This window comes from Mesoplodon mirus (assembly GCF_964341445.2).
Source record: "Mesoplodon mirus genome assembly, chromosome: 7".
Lineage (NCBI taxonomy): Eukaryota > Metazoa > Chordata > Mammalia > Artiodactyla > Ziphiidae > Mesoplodon > Mesoplodon mirus.
The window spans coordinates 126808626-126830760 of NC_138983.1; the positions used below are offsets into that span (position 1 = coordinate 126808626).

At 45.8% G+C, this 22135-nt stretch overlaps 2 protein-coding genes across 2 annotated transcripts; one reads left to right on the forward strand and one right to left on the reverse strand.

Annotated features, from left to right (window-relative positions):
* Positions 1–439: 439 nt before the first annotated feature.
* CD3E (CD3 epsilon subunit of T-cell receptor complex) lies at positions 440–11270 on the forward strand. Its single transcript, XM_082628180.1, has 9 exons — positions 440–480; positions 593–701; positions 3058–3078; positions 4608–4622; positions 7546–7569; positions 7998–8204; positions 9036–9203; positions 9730–9776; positions 10609–11270. Exons 2-9 carry the CDS (start codon positions 653–655, stop codon positions 10663–10665), a joined length of 588 nt encoding a protein of 195 aa, XP_082484306.1. The 5' UTR covers positions 440–480; positions 593–652; the 3' UTR covers positions 10666–11270.
* Positions 11271–16577: 5307 nt separating this feature from the next.
* Positions 16578–20685, reverse strand: CD3D (CD3 delta subunit of T-cell receptor complex). The gene is made up of 5 exons (XM_082628495.1): positions 20524–20685; positions 18668–18886; positions 18082–18213; positions 17756–17799; positions 16578–17534 (listed from the first exon to the last, which is right to left on the reverse strand). Exons 1-5 carry the CDS (start codon positions 20576–20578, stop codon positions 17469–17471), a joined length of 516 nt encoding a protein of 171 aa, XP_082484621.1. The 5' UTR covers positions 20579–20685; the 3' UTR covers positions 16578–17468.
* Between the last annotated feature and the right edge of the window lie 1450 nt (positions 20686–22135).

Here is a 22135-nt window from a genome sequence, read left to right on the forward strand (position 1 = left end):
CGGGAAGATCCCACATACCGCAGAGCGGCTGGGCCCGTGAGCCATGGCCGCTGGGCCTGTGCGTCCGGAGCCTGTGCTCTGCAACGGGAGAGGCCACAACAGTGAGAGGCCCGCCTACCGCAAAAAAAAAAAAAAAGAAAAGAAAGAAAGCAGCTCTTTGGTGCTCCTCTCTCTGCCTGTCACAGCTTGTTTGGCGGGCAGGGGTTTCTGAGAAGGGAGCCCCTGACATGGGGGTTGCATTGTGCAAGGCCCAGACAACTAAACTGCAGGTATTTTTCACAGCACCTTCAGGTCTTGCTCGTCCAATGGGAGGATGTGGGGCCCAACTCTCTCTCCCCAGACAACCCAGGTGGCTGCTTCTGCCTCGAACGTTTCCCAGTGACGTAGAACCCTGCAGGCCCAGAGGCCCCTCCACACTTCCTGTGTAGGTTTCAGAAACCCGCCTCCCCTCCCAGCCTTAGGCGCCTGCTTCAGAAAATGGTGAGTCTCCCTCTTACAAAGCCCCCTTCTTCATCCCAGCATTGAAAGCAATGGCCCCAGGGTCCTCATCTCCATCAGGGGTTTTGAAAAAGTCCTCTGGCTTCTTTTTCAGAAGTTATAAGCCAACTGGCCTCCGCCATCTTAGGTAGAGTGTGTGTCTGGTGAGGGAAGGATGCAGTCGGGGAATCTCTGGAGAGTTCTGGGACTCTGCCTCTTATCAGGTGAGTAGGATGGAATGAAAAGGGGGGTGTTTCTCCAGACCATGGAAGGCTCACAGCCTAAGCTGGTGCTGCCCAGTGGTACCAAGGAACCTCATTTACTAGAAAATATAAAGTGTTTGTGCAATGTTAGCGTAGGGAACCAGGGCTGGAGGCTAGTGCATGCCCAGGAGAACTTTCAGAGAACAGCCAAAGGAAAGCAGTTGGGATGATCATATCTACTGAAAGCAAGGCGGTCTTTGTGCCTCTGAGAACAAGCTCATTCTGTCAATGAACAGCCAAGCCCTTAAGAGCTAACACAGAAGAGATTAGAAGAGTTAACCTTCACTCTTTGTTGTGAGGAGACTAGATAGTTGAACCCAAACTCTGCACAGGGTATACAGCAAGCTTAGTATCTGAGACAATGAAACACCTCATAATTTTCAGTCTTCTTCAATTGACAAAGAGCTTTCAATTACTTTAGTCCTTATTGAAGCCAGGTGGAATATAAATTGATAAATAACCAAGAGCATTTCCATATCTCATAACAGACAAAGAAGATTCTTTTAAAGGTTGCCATTTATTGAGTGTCAGATACCGTGTTAAAAAAGTCTTTACACGTGTTAACTAATTTACCCTTCCTTACCTCCACCTTGGAAGATAAATGTTATATGTATCCCCTATTTTACAGATGAAGAAACTAATACTCAAAGAAGCTCAGTAACTTGTTTAGAACCACACAGTTAGTAAGTGCTGAAGCTGATCTGGGAACTCAGGACTGCCTATGGGCCTGTGCTCTTAATGACAGCACGACATGATGCCAGGCAGCTCACAAGGGTTTTATTTCAGAGACCTAGAAACTGCTATCACAGCTGGGGCTCCCATCTCAGAGCTACAGCCATGGTTTCTCTACTTCCTGCTTCATCTTGGGTTTCTCAAGCTTGAATGTTCATACAAATCACAGGGAGATATTGTTAAATTGCAACTTCTGCTTCAGTGGGTCTGGAGTGGGACTGCGATTCTGCATTTCTAATAAGCTCTCTGGCTTATTCGTCTGCTACTGGTCCAGGAAACACATTTGGAGTGTCAAGGGGCAGAGTGTGACTCCTTCAAGGAATTGGCTTAGAGGCCTATAGTATAAACTATGCTCTGCAGAGCGGGGGAGAGAGAGAGAGAGAGAGAGAGAGAGAGAGAGAGAGAGAGAGAGAGAGAGAGAGAGAGAGAGAGAGAGAGAGAGAGAGAATGAGAGAATACCAAAGACCCAAGCATCTCTAGAGATTTGGCATCATGAGAATGTGCCCAGTCTGCTCTGGTTATGCAGGTGCGGGCAGGAGGCAGTTGGGAGGGGTGTCTCACCCAATATAGAGGCTGTTGATAAAAGAGGTACACATAAAACTTTAAGGCAGGACTTCCCTGGTGGTGCAGTGGTTAAGAATCTGCCTGCCAATGAAGGGGACATGGGCTCGATCCCTGGTCCGGGAGGATCCCACATTCAGTGGAGCAACTAAGCCCATGTGCCACAACTACTGAGCCTGCACTCTAGAGCCCGTGAGTCACAGCTACTGAGCCTGCGTGCCACAACTACTGAAGCCCACGTACCTAGAGCCCGTGCTCCGCAACAAGAGAAGGCACTGCAATGAGAAGGCCACCCACCGTAACGAAGGGTAGCCCCCGCTCGCCACAACTAGAGAACTCCCACAAGCAGCAACGAAGACCCAACGCAGCCAAAAATAAAATTAATTAATTTTTTTTAAAAAACAAAAACTTTAAGGCAATGTCAGGGAAACTGATTTTTATAAAGAATCCAAATTACTGCTAAGTGTGGGGACTCTGGAGGGCCCAGTGGAAATATGGTGGGACTCTTCAATGCACAGGTTCTAGTTGATGAATAAATGGTTTCAAATATTTCCATCTCTTTCTCAAGTAGGAAACAAATGGAAAAACCAAACCATCAGACAAGCAGGAGTCAGAGATGGAACAAGAATCTCAGTCTTTGTACCTAACCCAGAGCTTGTTTTTCTTCCACAGTCAGAGATTTCTTTTCAAAATTGTGGCTGGGCTGCAAACTTCTTTGGCTGTTTCTCCAGTCTCCCCAGATGTACCCTCAACGTTTTCTAACTTCTGTTTGCTAAATATTGTGTGTTCATGTTTAACGCTAGATGCTTTCTTCTTCTGTTTCATCCCGAATTGACCAGGAACCCGTGGTCAGTACACAGCAGTCTTTGTCACTTATCTGGGGTATAGGAATAACTGTGATCCAGCAGTGGGTGGAAAGGACCTTAGATCTTCAGAAATGGGCAGACTAGGCCTTAGAACTTTTTCTGCTTGGAATCTCAGGCACTCACATTTACTAACTCTTTTTTTCTTATTTATTTTCTAGTTGGTGCTTGGGCAGAAGAAGGTGAGATATGCTTTCTTTCCTTGTTATGAAGTCAGCCCAATGTGTTTTGTATTTATGAGTGGAGTTTTCATTAGACCTCCCACAGAGCTCCCACAGATACCAATAAAAGAGGTTTCTATCATCTTCTCCTCTGCCTTTTCTTCATAAGTCTAGAGATAGTTCTAGCCAAGAAGAGGAATGAAACAGAGATCATAGGAAATAATGAGTCTTAACTATTCAAAAGAAAAAAATTGAGACAACTAAAAAAGTGCAAACAGTTTTCATTTGTTTGCGTTTCATATTTGATGGGAGATTTTTGTAGAGGGTTTGTGGCTTGAATGCCTGCATGGAGATGCACTGAGTAAGCCTCTGGGGCAGCATTTGAGTGCACTTTCAGAATTACATGTCCAACTACTTTGAATGTATGTGCATATGTGTTCATGTGTGCACTTGCATATGAGTGTGCCTGCCCTGGACTTACTTTCTCAGTCATTGCAGAGAGTCAAGAATGTCCCAATATTGGAAGGCTTTCTATTCAGTCAGCTCCTCCAAATTGAGTGAACCAATTTTGTGTTTAAAGGCAGCCACTGGGCCAGTCTCCATTCCATTGCATTACACTGCCTAATTTGTAGTGTCCTTTGGATACTCTTTTTAATATATCATGGAGAATGTGTTAATGTTTCATTATTGACAGATGGGGTATATCAAAAGCACTGATATGCTTCAGAATAACTCACCTCTTCCACATGTTATTGGCCATTTAGGGTTGATTTTGTTTATCATTTAATTTATGCCCAATACAGATCTTCTTCTTTCCCCAGCTTTATTGGAATATAGTTGACATATAACATGGGGTGAGCTTAAGGCGTACAATGTAATGATTTCATAAATATATTTTTATATTTATATACCAAATATATATATTATAGTCAAAATGATTACTTAGAACCCTTTTTTATAATTCGTTACCAGTTGTTTAATGTAGGATCCTATACAGCTTTTTGTATACAGCCATGGGGAATTTGAATATCCATTGTTTTCTTTTTTCTTTTTTTTAACATCTTTATTGGAGTATAATTGCTTTACAATGGTGCGTTAGTTTCTGCTTTATAACAAAGTGAATCAGTTATACATATACATATGTTCCCATATCTCTTCCCTCTTGCGTCTCCCTCCCTCCCACCCTCCCTATCCCACCCCTCTAGGTGGTCACAGACCACCGAGCTGATCTCCCTGTGCTATGCTGCTGCTTTCCACTAGCTAACACATATATATGGGATCTAAGAAAAAAAAAAAAAAAAAGGTCATGAAGAACCTAGGGGTAAGGTGGGAATAAAGACACAGACCTACTAGAGAATGGACTTGAGGATATGGGGAGGGGGAAGGGTAAGCTGTGACAAAGTGAGAGAGTGGCATGGACATATATACACTACCAAACATATCCATTGTTTTCTAAAGGTTGAGGGAAGAGTCCTAACCCATGGCAGCAGGGTCTGATCTTAGTAGCTGATAGGAGTATTGCTAACAGTTTCTTATCATTTCCTTTTCAGATTTCGAAGAAACTGGTAAGACGATTTTCACTCTGTACGACTTCCTTTCAAATGTGGAACAAAATGGTCATAGAAGACAATCATAGTAATAAATACTAAGAACCAGAACTATTAGAGGGAAAATACAATTATCTTTCAATGATATGTGCCTATGTTTGTTGCTAACTGTCAGGTCTGATTATAGCTGAGCGTGATGTGTATCCCTGAGCATCCATTCAGGAAAGAATATACATGTAGGTGTTGAAGCCACCACAAGTTTTTGTGTAAATCATGAATTCATTGAAAGCAGAGATGGCGTCTTATTTACCTGGCCCAGTGCCTGGCACATAGTAGGTGCTCAATGAATATTTTTTGAATGAATAAATAATCATACATGTGAATGCATCACTAGTTTCTTCCCCTCAAGAAGCTGATGATCTTGGGAATTCCCTGGCAGCCCAGTGGTTAGGACTCCACGCTTTCACTGCGGAGGGCCCAGTTTCAATCCCTGGTTGGGGAACTAAGATCCCTCAAGACAGGTGGTATGGTCATAAAAAAAAAAAAAAGCTGATGGTCTTATTTGAAAGACAAATAATTGATAATATAGTCTTTTGCATGTTATGGGTAGATACAGAATAAAATATAAAGAGTGGTCAACTCTACAGAGGATGGTTGGGGAAAGCTCCCCAGAGGAGGTGATTCTTGAGCTGAATTTTAAAGGGTGAGCTTATATTTTAAGGAAGAATATCTCAGGCAGAGGAGAAGGCCATGTAGTGTGAGGTTAAGAGTCTAACTCTGAATCTAGACAGTCGTATATGAATCCTGGCTCAACTTCTTATTTGCTGAGTGTCTTTGAATAATTTACTTAACTTCTCTGTGCCATAGCATCATTACATGCAAAATGGAAATAATAATGATACCTAGCTGGTAGGGTTGTTATGAGGACTGAATGAGTAATTTACTTAGAACATTATCTGATGTATAGAAAGCAGGGGGTGGATTTTAGCTATCATTATATGGGAAGTATGCAGACTAATTAATATGCATTAAAGTTTATTGAGCATGCGTGTTCTATGTATTGCCCTTAATATTTTACCTGAATTTCCTCATATAATTCTCCTAACATCCCTATTCTACAGGTAAGAAAACCAAGGCTTAGAAAATAAATATATAGTCCAATCAGAGAGAGAAATATAAATGCAGATTTAGCTGATGCTGAAGCTCATTTTTTTAATCATTATGAATGTGTATAAAAGTCTTGTGAGCGTAGACATCTAGGCCCTCATATGAGAATGTGCTGGTCTGAGCTCTACTACTGCATTTGTGCCAAAAGGAGTTGTGAGCAATTTCCATTACATTGCTTTTCCAAACAAACACACCAATCAGAGTGAAACTTCTATTTACTTCTAAATTATTTTGTTTATGATTTCTAGTTTAATATTTCTAAGAAATATCAGAGCTGAAAAATTATTCCCAAATCAAAATATTATAGACTGTCTATTGTCATTATACTCAACTCCCAATTATTAGCAGATAGATCCACCTGGAGAATGACTTGTTTACATTCCGTATGATCTCAGCTGGAGGGCTGACTGAGCAACTGGGGCGGAACTCTGTTCTGTTCTCCATTGGCAGGACCCCCAGAAGGAAAGGAAGAAAGTAACTAACGCTTTCCTTGAGCATCTGCTATGCACCATCCATTTTCACCTTCATAATCCATTTAATTCTCATGAATACCCTGTGAAGTGGATGTTTTATCTCCATTTCCCAGATGAAGAAACTGAAGCTCTGAGAAGTTCAATGGTTTTCCCTTGGTCACAGCCTAAAGCAGATCTGGGATTCAAACACAGTGCTACTGACCCAGCCCAGCGCTCCGTCCCCAACAGCACACTGTAGCAAAACACCCCCAACAGAGAGAGGGTTGTCTCTGAGCACCACTCTCCACTCTTCCAGCTGTCATATACAGGCTCAAGCATAGCCTAGTGCCGCCCAGTGTCCCAGCCACAAGTTCTCTAGGAAATGAGGGTGCTCCCCAGCCCACTTCCCAGGGCAAAATTGCTTACTGTGGGGAATTTGGCTGGATCCCCAAATTATAATAGTGGATTTCAGTTGTCCACACCAATAGTTCTAACAAAAATAATTGAGGGGCTTCCCTGGTGGCGCAATGGTTGAGAGTCCACCTGCCGATACGGGGGACACAGTTTCGTGCTCCGGTCCGGGAAGATCCCACATGCCGCGGAGCGGCTAGGCCCGTGAGCCATGACCGCTGAGCCTGCGCGTCCGGAGCCTGTGCTCTGCAGCGGGAGAGGCCACAACAGTGAGAGGCCCGCGTACCGCAAAAAAAAAAAAAAAAAAATTGAGAGTTGATTGCCCTCATATATAATTTTAAATAAAGTCACATTTTATTAGAAGAACTATTTCCTTAAAATGTGCATAGTGCTTCACATAATTTAAGGGCAATAACAGAAAAGTGGCATGGAATAAGAAGAAAGATATTTGATCTCTACTATGAGGGTTTCTGTTAGTTTTAAGTAAGAACTTCTGAATAACGAAAAACAGGTAAACCCAAGTATCAGTGATTCAAATGTACAAAGGTCTTTATCTCTGAGAAGACCCTTTCGTATCTATCTGGAATATGGTTCTTGCTAATGCAAGAGAATAAACTTGAAGATGACTGGAATTTTTTAGCTTTAGGATTTTAAGACTCTGAGCTCTAGTGGATCTAAGTCTAGAAGCACATGCTGGTATATTCTCAGATTGATGTATCTGAGTTGTGTCTATGAGCATATCTTATAGGACAAGTACATACCTCACCTTCAAGACTTGGAGCTCCCTAAAAAACAGGCCCTCTTTGGGAATTCTTGGGGATAGTATCTTGTTCCACTTGAAATTTTTCCCCTACAATTTAAACTTAAACCAAGGTTATTTTCTTACCATTCCTTCCTTTTTTCATTTTCAGATGAAGTTACACAAACACTGAAATGTAAGTTTATCAGTCTTTTATATCTGCCCTATCTGATGATGCAAGTCAGTGGTTGGGAAGAAGGAACTGATTGAGAGAGATTAACCCCAAGAACTGAGGTCCTCCCAACCTCATATTTCTAACTCCCATTTTAGAAACATTACAAGTAAGGACTGCCGTGGATTTTCTTTACTTCCCTCCTGCCCTTCCAAGTCCCCATGTCCATGCCTAAACTCTGAAGGCACCTTCAAAAGTTTCTCTAGGGCCCCTTCTCCTACATATCTCCTCTTTCATGCTCCCAGCCAGCAGAGTTCCCTTTTGACAAGAAAATCTAAGATCTAGGATGTCAGAGGACTTTCCGCATTTGGTTGATTCTTCTGCTACTAATTTGCCTTAAGTCTTACTGGGTTCTCCCCTTAATTTCCCTTCTCTTTTGTCCCATTCCCCAGTATATAAAGTCTCCATCTCTGGAAACAGTGTAGAGCTGACATGCCCTGAGGATACTGTATCTGAGGAAATAACTTGGAAAAAAGATAATAATGACATGCCCCATCATAACAACCCACTGTTACTGAAGGATTTTTCAGAAATAGAGAACAGCGGATATTATACCTGCTCAAAGGACAAGAATCATGGGATCTACCTGAAAGCAAGAGGTAATATAGATCTTCAGAGCAAGCACTATTAGACTCTTTAGGGAGGACCATTTCAGAAGGGCATTCCCAATATTTCCCCTAACCCAACTCAGAGTCCCCTGGCATCTTTGTGCTTCTGTGACACTCAATCCGGGACTGTCTGGGGCCACACAGCATCAGTGTTTTCTGAAATATAGATTAAACACCAATATGGGGCTGTCTGGGTAAACTCAGTCAGCTCTAGATCTAAAACTACAATGTCCCAAGAGACAAGATTGGGTCCTTTGCATTATATCATGTCCAGAATTACGGGACACCAATATTAGTTTATCCGATGCTTTATCCAGAGAGGAATTCTCCAAGATTTACCAAAAGGACTCAAAGCCACTCTACTAAAATGTCATAAACGAAGGCATATTAATAAGCAATAATGATAGCTAACAATCATTGAGTGCTTATTAAGTTTTAAGCACTATACCAAATACTTGCCGGGGCTTTTCACACAATCCTTTTAACCACCATATGGGTTGAGTGCTATCTTACTCCCATTTTATAGATGAGGAAACAGAGGTTTTGTGAGTTGAACACACATTCCACAGCTTTCACAGCTAGTGAGTAGCATGGCTGGGACTTGAACCCAGGACCGTCTGACTGCAGAGCCTCTACGCATGAGCACCATAGTTTGCTTGTTGTTATAAACGTGTTGAAAGGGGGCAGGGGGTGTCTGACCATGGCAGCCATGTGAGTATTAAAGGGAGAACGACCTTCATTTTTTCCTTCCTCATCTCCAGTGTCCTGTGTTTTCCTTTCTGGGTGATTTCTCTTCTTCTCTCCACACTCCCCACCCCACAGTGTGTGAGAACTGCGTGGAGGCGGATCTGACGGTGGTGGCCGCAATCATCATAGTGGACATCTGCATCACTTTGGGCTTGCTGCTGCTGGTGTATTACTGGAGCAAGAGCAGAAAGGCCAGGGCCGTGCCTGTGACGAGAGGAGCGGGTGCTGGCAGCAGGCCCAGGGGTAAGACCATGGAGGAGATTCCCGCCAAGGGGGGATGTCCAGCCCAGGCCAGGATGGGCTGGCAAGTCCAGGGCTAGGTCAAGACAGCTTCTCTAGAATATTCACAGTGTGGCCAAGATCTTGACAGAGAGTGTCCCATTTCAGATCACTCCTGTCCTCTCCACCCTTGAAAAATGCAAAAACGTTTACTACCAGGATGGGCTTCTTCAAGTGCCTGTCAGTGTTCTGGAGTAATCAGACTCTACCCCTCAATCTTTGGGGAGACTTTGGGACATTAGTTCCTGCCTTTTCCTTGCCCTCCCAACTCCAACCTGTGGGAAACAGCGGAAGGACCTTTAGCTGAGGTCACAAATGATAAGGACAGTGTGGGGTCATTAGAGATGGGATGAAAGAAAGCAAAGAGAAAGGGCAGCTGAAATAGAAAAAAGAAGTAGAGGGGAGTTCGCCCTCCTTAATCTGGGTCTCATTCTCACAAGATTGGTGTTTCCTCATGGAAATGAATATTTTTCCCTTCCCTCCTCTGCAGGGCAAAACAGGGAGAGGCCACCACCTGTACCCAACCCAGACTATGAGGTAACAAGGGATAAAGTGGGGGGAGGGGTCTTTCTAGGAGAGAAGGGGACAGGTGGGACTGTCCATCTGGTCCATCAGACACTTCAAATCCTCTCCCTCAGGGCTCCAGGACAACCCACCATGTGCCCACCTCTGCATCCATCATAGTAGAACGGGGCCATCTCAAAGGCTGCAGGGCTTCCACAACCACGGGTGGTAGGGGTGAGGTGCTGCTCCTATTTCTCTGGCTTATTCATTAGCTGGGCGACAGCCATGGGGAATACCATACACCCAGACTCTAACATGATAAACTCATGACTGATGTTCCACCGGCATGCACCTACCAGTTGTTGGAATATGAAAATATTTCACTGGTGAATAGCCCCAAGCTTCCTCCATCCTCCATCCCCAGCACACACACTGCCAGACATCACAGCCCCTCCCCCACGGGACCACCTCTAGATTGGGCAACTGAAGAGTTACTGCCTGGCATAGCAGAGAACCACCAGGATTGTTCTGATTGCTCAGTGTATGTGCACTACGAATTGTTAAATATTTTGAATATCACACCTGGACAAACTCAACAAATATTTATTGAGCACCAGTCAAGAGCATGCTCTTCACTTTCGCACGAGTGACTTCATTTAATTCTGAGAAAAGCCCCAAGAGTTGGGTCTTTAGTTTCCCATTTTTGAGACAGGAAAACTGAGGCTCACAGGAGGTGACCAGATCAAATCTCTTACCAGTTGAGCCTGCCTCCTGACCCCTGGTCTAAGGTTCTTCAGAGGCCCTTCTTTCTCAGGAGTGACCTCCTCCCACCCTGCTGACCACCCCCTCTCTATTCCACCCCTAGCCCATCCGGAAAGGCCAGCGGGACCTGTACGCTGGCCTAAATCAGAGAGGCATCTGACAGCTCCTGAAGACACTGTCTCCCACTGACCCAGGTCTGGCTCCTCTCCAGGCCTGCTACTCCCTGTTCCCTGGGCAAACCTTGGACCCCACAGGAGAACTGTTCCTCTGCCTTGTGGGGAGCTCACACCCTCAGCCTTGTCCCCGGCGGCCTCCTTCCTGCTTCTCTGCTGGCCCCCATCCAAGGATGTGGCTGCCTCATTATCCTTTGAAACATCATCACTACTCACCCCTCACACCTGGCCTCCCCTCTTATCAGGATATTTATTTCTGTTCTTCACACACCCCCATTCCTTCCTGCCCTGATGGCTGTTACTTCTCCCTTTGGCTCCCTCCTTCTCCTGCATAGAAGTTGCCCCATCCCTAACTATTCCATCTACATTTCCCTGTTTCTAGCTCTCTCTTTGGCGACCCTCTGTGGGAATGGACTGGGTAAATGCTGGCAGAGGTCCTGCCCTGTTCACAGACCCTGGCCCGGAGTTAGTCCTGTGCCCCTTCCCTCCCTGTCTCCACAGCAGGCCCCTAGACGGTCATTTGCAGCTCCATGAATGTGCTAGCCTCCTTTTCAGCTGAGAGAGAAAAGAAATAAAGTGTATTTGGCTCAAAGAGTCGCTGTCCCTCTTTTCTGGGAGGCCCTCAGAGGCTGCCTTGTTTCCTAAGACAACACAGGTCCTCCCTTCCTCTGACTATATTCCTAGCTATGACCCCAAATGCCAGTACTACCTGTTTTCACAGCTGAAACAGGCATTATCTGAAGCTCTCTTTGGAAAGGGCATCAGGGAATAAATCAAGAGAGAGAGAGAGCGAGTGAAAGGGAGGGAGCGAGGGAGGGAGGGAAGGAGGAAGGAAGGAAAAGAAAGAAAAGAGAGAGAAAGAGAAAGAAATGATCGTTTGCCTAACGTCTTTTGGAGAAAAACATCAAGGATGGCAGAGAGTGCCTGATGGGTCCCTGATGGAGTGGTCAGCTCAGAAAATGGGTGAGACAGAAACAGAGGCCTTGAAAGGTAGATGAAGGCAGCAGACAGAGGAGAGGAGGTGAAGGGGAGGCAGTGGACACACATTTCCTCGCTGCCTCGAAAAGGAAGCGCCTCCGCGGAGCTGGGGCTGGGGAGGGGAGGGGGGGAGGTGCTGCCGGGCAGGCCCCCCTCCCTCCACTGTGAGAGGCAGCAGGCTGCAGCCCAAGGCGGGCTGTGGTTTAGCGGCCAGGATGTGGGCTGCACTCTGAGCGAGGGACATGGGTGCAGCGCAGCAGAGACGGGTGTTGTGGGAGGGTTTCTTTCCACTCTCCCAGGGCACACACTCAGCTTGCAGAGAGAAGATGCCAGAGCACTGAGGACCTCTCAGCCCAGCTCAAACCAGTGGGCTCTCCTTGCTCCCTCTCTGCACTCAGAAACCTCTCTGCTGACCCCAGGACTATGTAAGAGTGTGACTACGACTCACAAAAGCCCTTTGTGGTTGGCAACATGCACATTACTGGACACACTCAGCCTTGGTCTTGTGGCTACAGTTTCTATTTTTTGGCCACTGCTGAAGCTGCTTCTCTCCCTGTAAGCACTCAGCACTCAGGCTCCAAAGGAATCTCTGTGATGTTGACCATGACTAGCTGCTGAACAGCAGGCTGGCCCAGGGGTGGCAGTTCTGTCCCAGGTATATTTGATGCTGCCCACGCAAGGGAGGTGTGGCTCAGCGTAATGAAAGCCATAATAGCTAACACTTAGGAAGCATTTACTCTGCTCTAGAAATTGTGTTTAGCACTTTACAAGCGTTATCTCATTTCATCCCATGATGACCGACCGACAAGGTAGACGTCCTTATTTTACAGATGAGAATAGGGGGCTCAAAGAGGTGAAGTCATACACTCAAGGTGCACAGTTAGTCAGGGACAGAGCTGGAATTAGCCGCCAAGGCTGTCCAACTCCAATGCTCTGAACAGCTACCCAGTGCTGACTGTGATCCTTAGAAATGCTCTCCAGTTTCCTGACTTAAGAACTCTGTATTGAATTACTTAGGTGTTCCTTCCAAGAGTGCTTTTCTAATCACTTGTGCGACAGACCAGCACTGTGCTAAGTACTAACAGGATACAAACAGTTCCTGTCTTCAAGGAGCTTACAATTCTATGAGTGGCCAAGTATGCAAAAATAACGTTAAACAAGGACACAACCAATGTAAGCATAGAAGAGCTAGAGACGGTGTTGTCAGTGTCCCCAGGAGGAGCTGGGAGGGCTGAGGTGGTTGGCAAAAGCTCCATGGAGGAGGAGAGACTTGATCTGGACCCTGAAGGGAGGGATGGAGAGAATTTGAAGACAAAGGAGAAGGCACTCCACTCACTGAAGATGAACTAGATAACCAAAATAGCCCTTTAGCTATTAAATAAACTGAATTCAGAGCTGAAAACCTTTCCACAAAGAAAACTCCAGACCAAGATGGCTTCCTTGGTGAAATCTATCAAACATTTAAGGAAGAAATAATACCAATTCTATACAAACCCTTTCCGAAAATTGAAGAGAGAATACTTCCAACTCATTCTATGAAGGCCAAACTTGTCACGCGCAATGCTTACTATTATGTGTCAGATTGGCTGAGCCACGGTACCCAGATATTTGGTCAAACACACCTCATTGTGTTGTGAAGGTACTCTTTAGCTGAGATTAGCATTTATATCAGTCGACTTTGAGTAAAGCAGATTACCTTCTATAATGTGGGAGAGCCTCATCCAATCAGTGAAGGCCTTAAGAAAAAGCAGACTGAGGTCCTCTGAGGAAGGGGGCGCTCTCTCTGTCTCTAGACCTTCCTTTGGGCTCAACGTGCAACATCAACTGCAACTCTGTTGCTCTGAAGAACCCTGACTAACATACCCTGATATCAAAAAAACAGACAAAGACATTACGAGAAAAGAAAGCTGCAGACCAATATCCCATATGAATAGATGCAAAAATGCCTCACGGGCTCCCCTGGTGGCGCAGTGGTTAAGAATCCACCTGCCAATGCAGGCGACACGGGTTCGAGCCCTGGTCTGGGAAGATCCCACATGCTGCAGAGCAACTAAGCCCGTGCTCCACAACTACTGAGCCTGCGCTCCAGAACCCGCGAGCCACAACTACTGAGCCCGCGTGCCTAGAACCCGTGCTCCACAACAAGAGAAGCCACCGCAATGAGAAGCCCGCGCACCGCAACGAAGATGGGCCCCCGCTCGCCGCAACTAGAGAAAGCCCGTGCACTGCAACGAAGACCCAACACAGCCAAAAAAAAAAAAAGTAAGCTTCACAAAATTTTAGCAAATTTAATCTAATAATATACACACACCAAAAAAATATATAATGACCAAGTACAGTTTATTTCAGGAATGCAGGATTGGTTTAACAGATCATGCCATCAATGTAATTTACCATATTAATAGACAAAAAAAGTAAAACCATATAATCATCTCAAAGGATACAGAAGAAGCTATTCAGTTACAGAAACAACTATTTTTGTTTAAAATTCTCAGCAAACTGGAAAGAGAAGGGAATGACCTCAACCTGTTAGAGGGCATCTAAGAAAAACGTACAGCCTACATCATACTTAATGATGAAAGACAGTGCTTTCCCCCTAAGGTCACAAATAAGGCGGGACTTCCCTGGTGGTCCAGTGGTTAAGACTCCACGCTCCCAATGCAGGGGGCCTGGGTTCAATTCCAGGGAACTAGATCCCACATGCCGCAACTAAGAGTTCACATGCCGCAACTAAAGATCCCACGTGCTGCAACTAAGAGCCGGCACGGCCAAATAAATAAATATTTAGAATGGACCCAGAACTTAAAAACAAACAAACAAACCAACCACAGATAAGGCAAGGCTGTCCTCTCTCCACTTCTACTCAGCAGTGTACTGGAGGTTCTAGCAATGCAATGAGCCAAGAAACAGAAGTAAAACAGATCCAGATTGGAAATGGAAAAGCTGGAAATAAAAACTGTCTTTATTCACAAACAACAGGATCAAATATATGGAGTATCCGATGGGATCTACCAAAAAAAAAAAAAAAAGCTACTAGAATTAATAAATGGGTTTAGGAAATTTTCAGGAGAGTAGATTAATATACAAAAAGTAATTGTATTCCTATACAATTTCAAGGAACTACTGGAAATCAAAAATTTTTAAATAACATAAACAATATCATCAAAAATATAGTAAAACACTTAGGGATAAATCTGACAAAAGACGTGTTCATGGACTGGAAGACTCAATATCATTATGATGTCAGTTCTCTCCGAACTGATCTATAAATTCAATTCAATTCTGATCAGAATCTCAGCAGGCATTTTGTAGTAACTGAGAAGGCAATTCATATGGGACTGCAAAGAACCTAGAATAGCCAGACTACGTTCTTTAAAAGTTGTATCCCAGCCATTCCACTCCTGAGTATTTATCCAATAGAGATAAGAGTGTATGTCCTTGTATATGAGTGTATGACTTATATAATGATTTATGTATGACTGTTCATAGCAACTTAATTTGTAATAGCCAAAACCAGGAAACACTCAAAAGACAATCAAGGGGTGAATGGATAAACAACTTGTGGTATATCCGTACAATGGAGTACTACTGAACATTAGAAAGGAATGAACTATCCATAGACGCAACAAGATGGATGAATCTCAAAATAATTATGCTGAGTGTAAGGAGCCAGACCAGAAAAGGGTACATATTATATTATTTCACTTATTTAAAACTCTAGAAAAATGGAAACTAATCTATAATGACAGAAAGCCGATCAGTGGTTGCCTAGAGGATGAGAAGATAAGGAAGAGATTGCATGCAAAGGGGCACAAGGAAACTGTCCAGGGTATTGGATAAGTTCATACTTATCAATCTTGGTGATGTTTCACAAGTGTATACATATGCCAAAACTTAACATATTTTACACGCTATATATATGCAGTTTATTCATGTCAGTTTACTTCAGTAAAGCTGTGTTTTAAAAGCGCAAAAAAAAAAAAAAAGAGAGCTGAAGGGACCCAAGTTTCCAGAAGGGCTCAGGTGAAGGTCAGTGTTTCTCATCCTTGGCTTCACATTAGAATTAGCTTAGGCAGTTTGAAAAGTCCTGATGTTCCAACCCAGTATAATCAGCATCTCTGGGGGTGCCACCCAGGCATCAGTACTTTGAAAGCTCCCCAGCAGATTCCAATGTGCAGTGAATTTTGAGAACTGGTGAGCTGTAGAGGGGGACATAAGGGTATATGAGGAGCACAGGGTCAAAGGAAGTGTGCAGGGCATGGGAAGGACACAAGTATTGCTGCAATGCAAGCCGTGGAAGAGTTGCCCAAGGTGGAGGGATCCAGTGTGAAAATGGGATCTAGGGCTAGGAGGACTGCAGCAGTAGGGTATAAAGGGTAGGAATGAATCATAACCATGAATGAAGCATGTGTAAATTGGAAGTTCATTATGTCTCTAACAAGGTAAGGGTCTGTGTGTATCTTGAGGAGATAGTGGGCAGAATCATCCAGATCTCTGGCTATGTGGTTGTTAATAATTTTCTCCTTTGGGAACCCTGGTCTAAGAAACTCCCACTCTTGGGGACTTCCCTGGTGGTCCAGTGGTTAAAACTTTGCCTTCCAATGCAGGGGGTGTGGGTTCGATCCCTGGTCGGGGAGCTAAGACCCCACATGCCTCGCAGCCAAAAAACCAAAACATGAAGCAGAAGCAATATTATAACAAATTCAGTAAAGACTTTAAAAATGGTCCACATCAAAAAAACTTTAAAAAAAAAAACGCCCATCTCTCATTAAACTGTTCTGAAGTTTATTGAATTACTCTTAGGCAGAGAAAAAAAAGATGGGTTCCCACACATGGTAGACAGGAATGGGCGTAAAGGACCCAAAAGAGTAAGTGGCCTCAATTCTTCCTCTAAACCAGAGATTCTCTGAATTGAGCCTGCTTCAGAATCACCTGGGGACCCAAGAGTGTCCCCAAGTGGGACCCAAGTGTGTATTTTTTAAAATAAATCCCAAAGTTTCAGAACCACCACTAACCCAATGGCTAAAGATGCCATCTATTGAAAATATCCTAATTCCCCACTCAGTCTCAGACTCCAGCTTTCCAGGTGTGTGGAGAAGGATAGTATGTTTTAATTGATGAAGAGTTTCTGATGCCAGTTTACTATGCAGAAGGCAGGGGTGGGGCAGGGACAGGTTCTGAGGAAAGAAAATAGAACAGTACCTTCTATACAGGGGAAAAGGGTACGGAAGGGGCCTTGGCTGAGACCTCCTTGTAGGTAGTGGATACCACTCCACAGGAGTCATAAAGCCAAGGCCAGCCCCTTAACAGAAATGGGACTTTGTCATACACACTCTCGGAGCCTTGATAAGAAGTGATCCTCAGGGCCTTTGATGTCTCTGCCACCTCTGCTCATGATGTCATGGAAACTTCTGAGTGGCTGTGTCCCTAAACACAGCAGCCCGCCCTCCACTGTGGTGAGGAAGTCAAAGCCGTAGAAGGGTTGTAATGGGGGACTGGAGCCAAGAGAGTATGGTGGGGCTGATCCTGCACCCAGGGAGCCCACCAGGACAGAAACACCAGTGGGTCAAGATATGGTGGGAGACTGCCCATCACATGGTCCATGTGGGGCAGAGGAGGGAATTGATGAAGGAAGGACACAGATGGGCAGGGAGGGCAAGGGCCCAGTCAAGTCAGGGCCACTCCCATGCCTTGTCCAGGAGCCTTCAAAAGTCCAGGCGCCTGCTGAGTGAAGGAGGACAGCTTTCTTGGCTGAGCAAGGAGAGAAGGTCCAGTCGATAACCAATGAGCCTAGAAGCCACCAGCCTCAGGTTCACTTGTTCCGAGCCCAGTTCTCACCAAGACGACTGTACTGAGCATCATTCCGATCTCGAAGGGGCTAAGAGATGAGAAGGAGAAACAGTGAGGCAGTGTCAGAACTCTCCCAGGGAGAACCCCAGCAGAGCCCAGAGATGAGAGCTCATTCCCGGCCTTTCCAGACCCCCCAGTGATGAATTCCCCACTAGGACCTTCACACACGTACACATTAAACCTAGTATCAGGCTCTCCATCCCCACTCACTCCTCCCCCCATGCTCATCTTTTTCCCCTCAGGGCTCACCTGATAGAGCTGGTCATTCCCCAGCAAAACTTGAGGGTCAGCAACTAGAAGAACCAGGGAAAGAGAGTCAACAAGGGCCAGGAGATGGGACAGTGAGACCCCATGAATGCTGCAGGGGGACTGCAGCTGGTCACACCCTTGGAAGTCTGCATGAGCTATATGGGCACCTAAGTTCTGTCAGCAACCAGTTGTAGGAGTCCTTAGGAGATTGCAATAGTGACTCCCAGATGAGACACAACCCACCTCCAGCCCCATTCCTTAGCAGGTACACACTCATACCCACATTCACAGCCACAACACACACATGTTCTGTCCCTTCCACTTACCCCTGGAGAGCCTTCCAGTCTCGTGTCCAGCAAAGCAGTAGACACCCAAAGCAAGGAGCACAGTGGCAATGATGTCGGTGATGACGATGCCTGCCAGGGTGGCTGAGTCCAGCTCCACACAGTTCTGGCACACTGTGGGGGAAGGGAGGCCGAAGGAGAGGTGGAGGGTCTTCAAGATCAGGGAACCATCTCTGCCCCTTAGGTCAGCCCCAGGATCTCTCATGCCAAGACCCAAACTTGGAAAAAGTCCTGCTGAGAGCCTTGGTACATCTACCTCTAACCTTCAACCCAAGAAATCCCTGAGGAGAGCCAAGAAGTTGTCTCAGCTTTGTAGGAACTTAAACAAGACCGTAGGCCAACCACTCTCCCAACCAAGCCCCTACTGCTTGGGTCACAAGGTCCCTATTGTTCTTTTGCCATTAAGCTATTTCCCATTCAGGGCTCCAAAATCTGGCTCATACCATTACGAGAGCAACCCAGTTTTGTTGAGAGCACGGACTGGTACACCAGAGCTCCCTACACCTAGAAAGTTCTCATATCCAGAGGCCCCATCCATTCCAACCCAAAGGGTCTTAGAAGCACATACTTCGATAGTATACTTGCAGAGTAGGTATTTTGCTGGTTTGTCCATCTGTCCCATTGCACACATACACTCCTCGTGGGTCCAGATTGCGGTTTCCCAAGTCCATAGCTTTATTGTCTAAGGCCAGTTGTCCTACCGTTCCTTCTAGCCACGTGACACTGGTATTGCATCTCAAAAATACTCTGTCCTCAAGTTCTTCCACAGTGATATTGAAGGGGTTCACTAAGGGAAAAAATACCACGATTGGAGCCAGCTCTTTGGTCTGCACCAGACTCCTTGTTCTGCTGAGACTCATACTTAAGAAGGACCACTTTCCAAGTCTAGAATAGTTCATGGTTTCTAGTGAGAGAGACGGAAGTCACAAGAGAAGTGCTTCAATAGGCTCCCCACAAACTGCAGGGACCAAGAAGGACATGAGGATACAATCCAAACAGAGGACAGACCCTGATGGACATGGAGCAAAAGAGGAAAACATGGAGCTGGGTCGATCCAAGAACCTTCCTAGAAATGTGTTCAGACCACTGATTAGAAGTAGGAGGGGAGCCCAGACTGCTAAAACTCGCAAGAGATATGGAAAGGCAGAAGAATGGTCCTCGATTGGAGATGTCCACATTTTTTTCTCCAAGAAACCTTCTGATTCTACTTCCCAGCCACCTGCAACACTCCCACGTCAACTTCTCGTCTTCTGCCCCCTAGCCCCACCCTTGCCCCAACCACTACCAAGGGAATGGTACTACTAAAGCCTTTCCTATGGCCAATAATGGCTGGGGGTAGGAGAGAAGCTAATATGAATTACCATCCCAGTGATCCAAAAGGGCACCTAGGGCAAATTCCATGTAAAGATTTTTAGTTGTTCCACCCTTGCTTAGGAGGAGAGGGACAGGAAAAATAATTTTATTGAATCTGTTCTTGGGGCTCCACACAGGTCAAGTCTTGTGGGGAGTTTAAGGGTTGGAGGTATGAACAGCACCTTTCTAGATCCACTGAACTGCTGTGACTGAGAGCAACTCCACAGCCCACAGAAGCACTGGAATCTATATCTCTAATCCCAGGAAAAAGTGGAATCTACATTCTTCCTGAGATTCATAGTCAGTTACCAATTTGGATAGAAGAGCATCCTCTAGAAAACCCCCCGAAGAGCCATTTCTTGTGCCTCTGTAGCAGGTCAGGAGAAAATGCATGTATTCTCAGGGAGATACATGTGCATCAGATGCTCCACATCACAGAGTCATGTATTCCTTGGGGATCCGTTTCCAACGGAAATCCTGGATGTCCCAAAGAAGCTGACTACTAGGGTAACCATTCATCCCAGTTTGCCTGGGATTGAGAGAATACCTGGGACATGAGAGTATCAGTTTTAAAACCAGGCAAACATGGATGAGTGGGTCATTCTACTACCCCAAATCTGCCCTCCCTCCTGCTCAGCCTCAATTTAACTTTTCTCTTAAAGCATTCCCCTGAGGGCTGGGCTATGGTGGGCCCAGGTGGTGACATCATGATGGCCAAATGACCAAGAGTCCTGGATCCCAAAGGCTCTCTGCCCTAGAAGGAACAGTGCTCCCATTACCAGCCCTAGGCTAAGGCACACACATACTGCAACACTTCCTACAGATCTCTGGCCTAAGGTCTTCAGAGAGACATTCAAGGCCAAGATGTACCCCTAGCTGGAGTCAGTCAAAGCCAAGAGCCTGTGCTTCCCAGACCCTGTGCTACATCCCAACATGGCCCTCCTTGACAATGCTGCCTGGTGAATTGAAGCTAGCATTGAGAAGGACTTTCGAGTGGACCACATTCCAGGTGGTAATGTCCCTCTTAGGTCCCTTCTCCAAGATGCCCCCATCCACCCAGAGAAGCCTTACCTTGGGAGAGAAAGGCAGCCAGTATCAGGCCAGACAGAAAACTTCTGTGTTCCATCTTCCAGCAGAATTCCTCCAGAAGACAGACCCAAGTCACAGAACTCTCAGCCAAGGTGAAAGCCGCCTGCCCCCAACTGACTCAAGTGTAACCGGAAAGAGTAAAGGGTGGTGGAGGCACTAGAAGACGCCTATTTCTCTGCTCTCTGCTGTTGGTGATGGGAGGCTGCCAGGGTAGAGGTAGGCTGGGGGTGGGGTAGGAAGGAAGCAGGTGCAAATCGCTCTTTCTCAGAGCATGGAGGGTGGGGGAGGGATGGAAGGGGGAAGCAGAGGATATGGAAAAGGTTGCCTGGATTTCTAGGAAGTAAAAGGAGATTCAGGGTGTCCTTTCTTGAGTCACCGATGAAAAACAAGAAATTCTGAGTTCCCGTCAGCAACATCACTACATTTACTTACCACCTAAAAACTGCCACCTCTCAAAACCCTTGAGACAAGCTGTGAACCCCATCCCATAAGCCATATCAGCTAGGTTCTTCCCTTTCCTGGTCTTTCTTGGGACTCTACCCGAGGTCCTTCTTGGACCACCTGGGACACCAGACTAAGCAGCTTCTTACCAGTGGGAGTTTGAGCTTTGGGAGCCCCCTAACAAGAGATTTACATCCTGGCTCCAATACTGCCTACCTGCTGGGTCTGAGCCAGTCACAGAATTCTTCAGAGCCTGATTCCCTCAGTACCATGAGAAGAATTCGAATGGAATGTTTCCATGGTACCTGACACTTCATATGTTCTCAATAAGAGAGAAAGTTATTTATAACAATATGATTAACTCGCAGCACAATTGAGCCTCCCCAGGAGACAAATGGACTTTTTTCCTCTGGGCTATGGAAATCCCAAACTGTCTACACTGTCGCAGTTAGACTGTAATTTATCTGAGGGTAGAGAGCGTACGTGTCTTGCTCACTCCTGTATCACCAGCACCTGGCCTGTGCGTGGCCCATGACGAGAGCTCCGTACATTTTTGTCAATTCACTGGCTGACTGGCTGAGGGGCCTGAGATCCTGGGAATGCAGCTGACCCTAGTCCTTGGAAATGTATGGTCTGTCTTGGTGGAATTGTCCTACCTATTCCTTTCCAGGCAGGCACCACTTTGATGATCTCATCTCGAGACAGCAGTGAAAAAAATCCCTGGACTGAGGTGACTTTCTGTCCAGAGTTCCAGCCCCAAGCACCTAAGAGTTCTCACCTAAATTCACTAGTTCTAACAACAACAGCTAGCAACAGGCAACAGCTGGCTGAGATCCAAGTAACAAGTGGTGGCAAAAACGTTTATCTTCCCCTCATAAAAAGAAAGGGGCCCAGGCCACCTCCTGCCCAGCACCCAAGGTGGCTTTCTGTACAAGCTGAGTCTCTGAGATGGGAATCCAGCACTCCCTCACGCTCCCTCCCCTCCACCACCCACGCTCCTCTCCTTAACTGAAAAGCCAGAGATATCTGCACCTGCAGCCCTCCTGAGCCCTGCCCCCACCCACTGCCCACACTTGAAGCAGAGGGTGGAGGCTCCGGGTTCTTGTCTTCTCACAGGGGCCCCAGCCTTAAGGATGCTGGGCGGAGCCAGGCT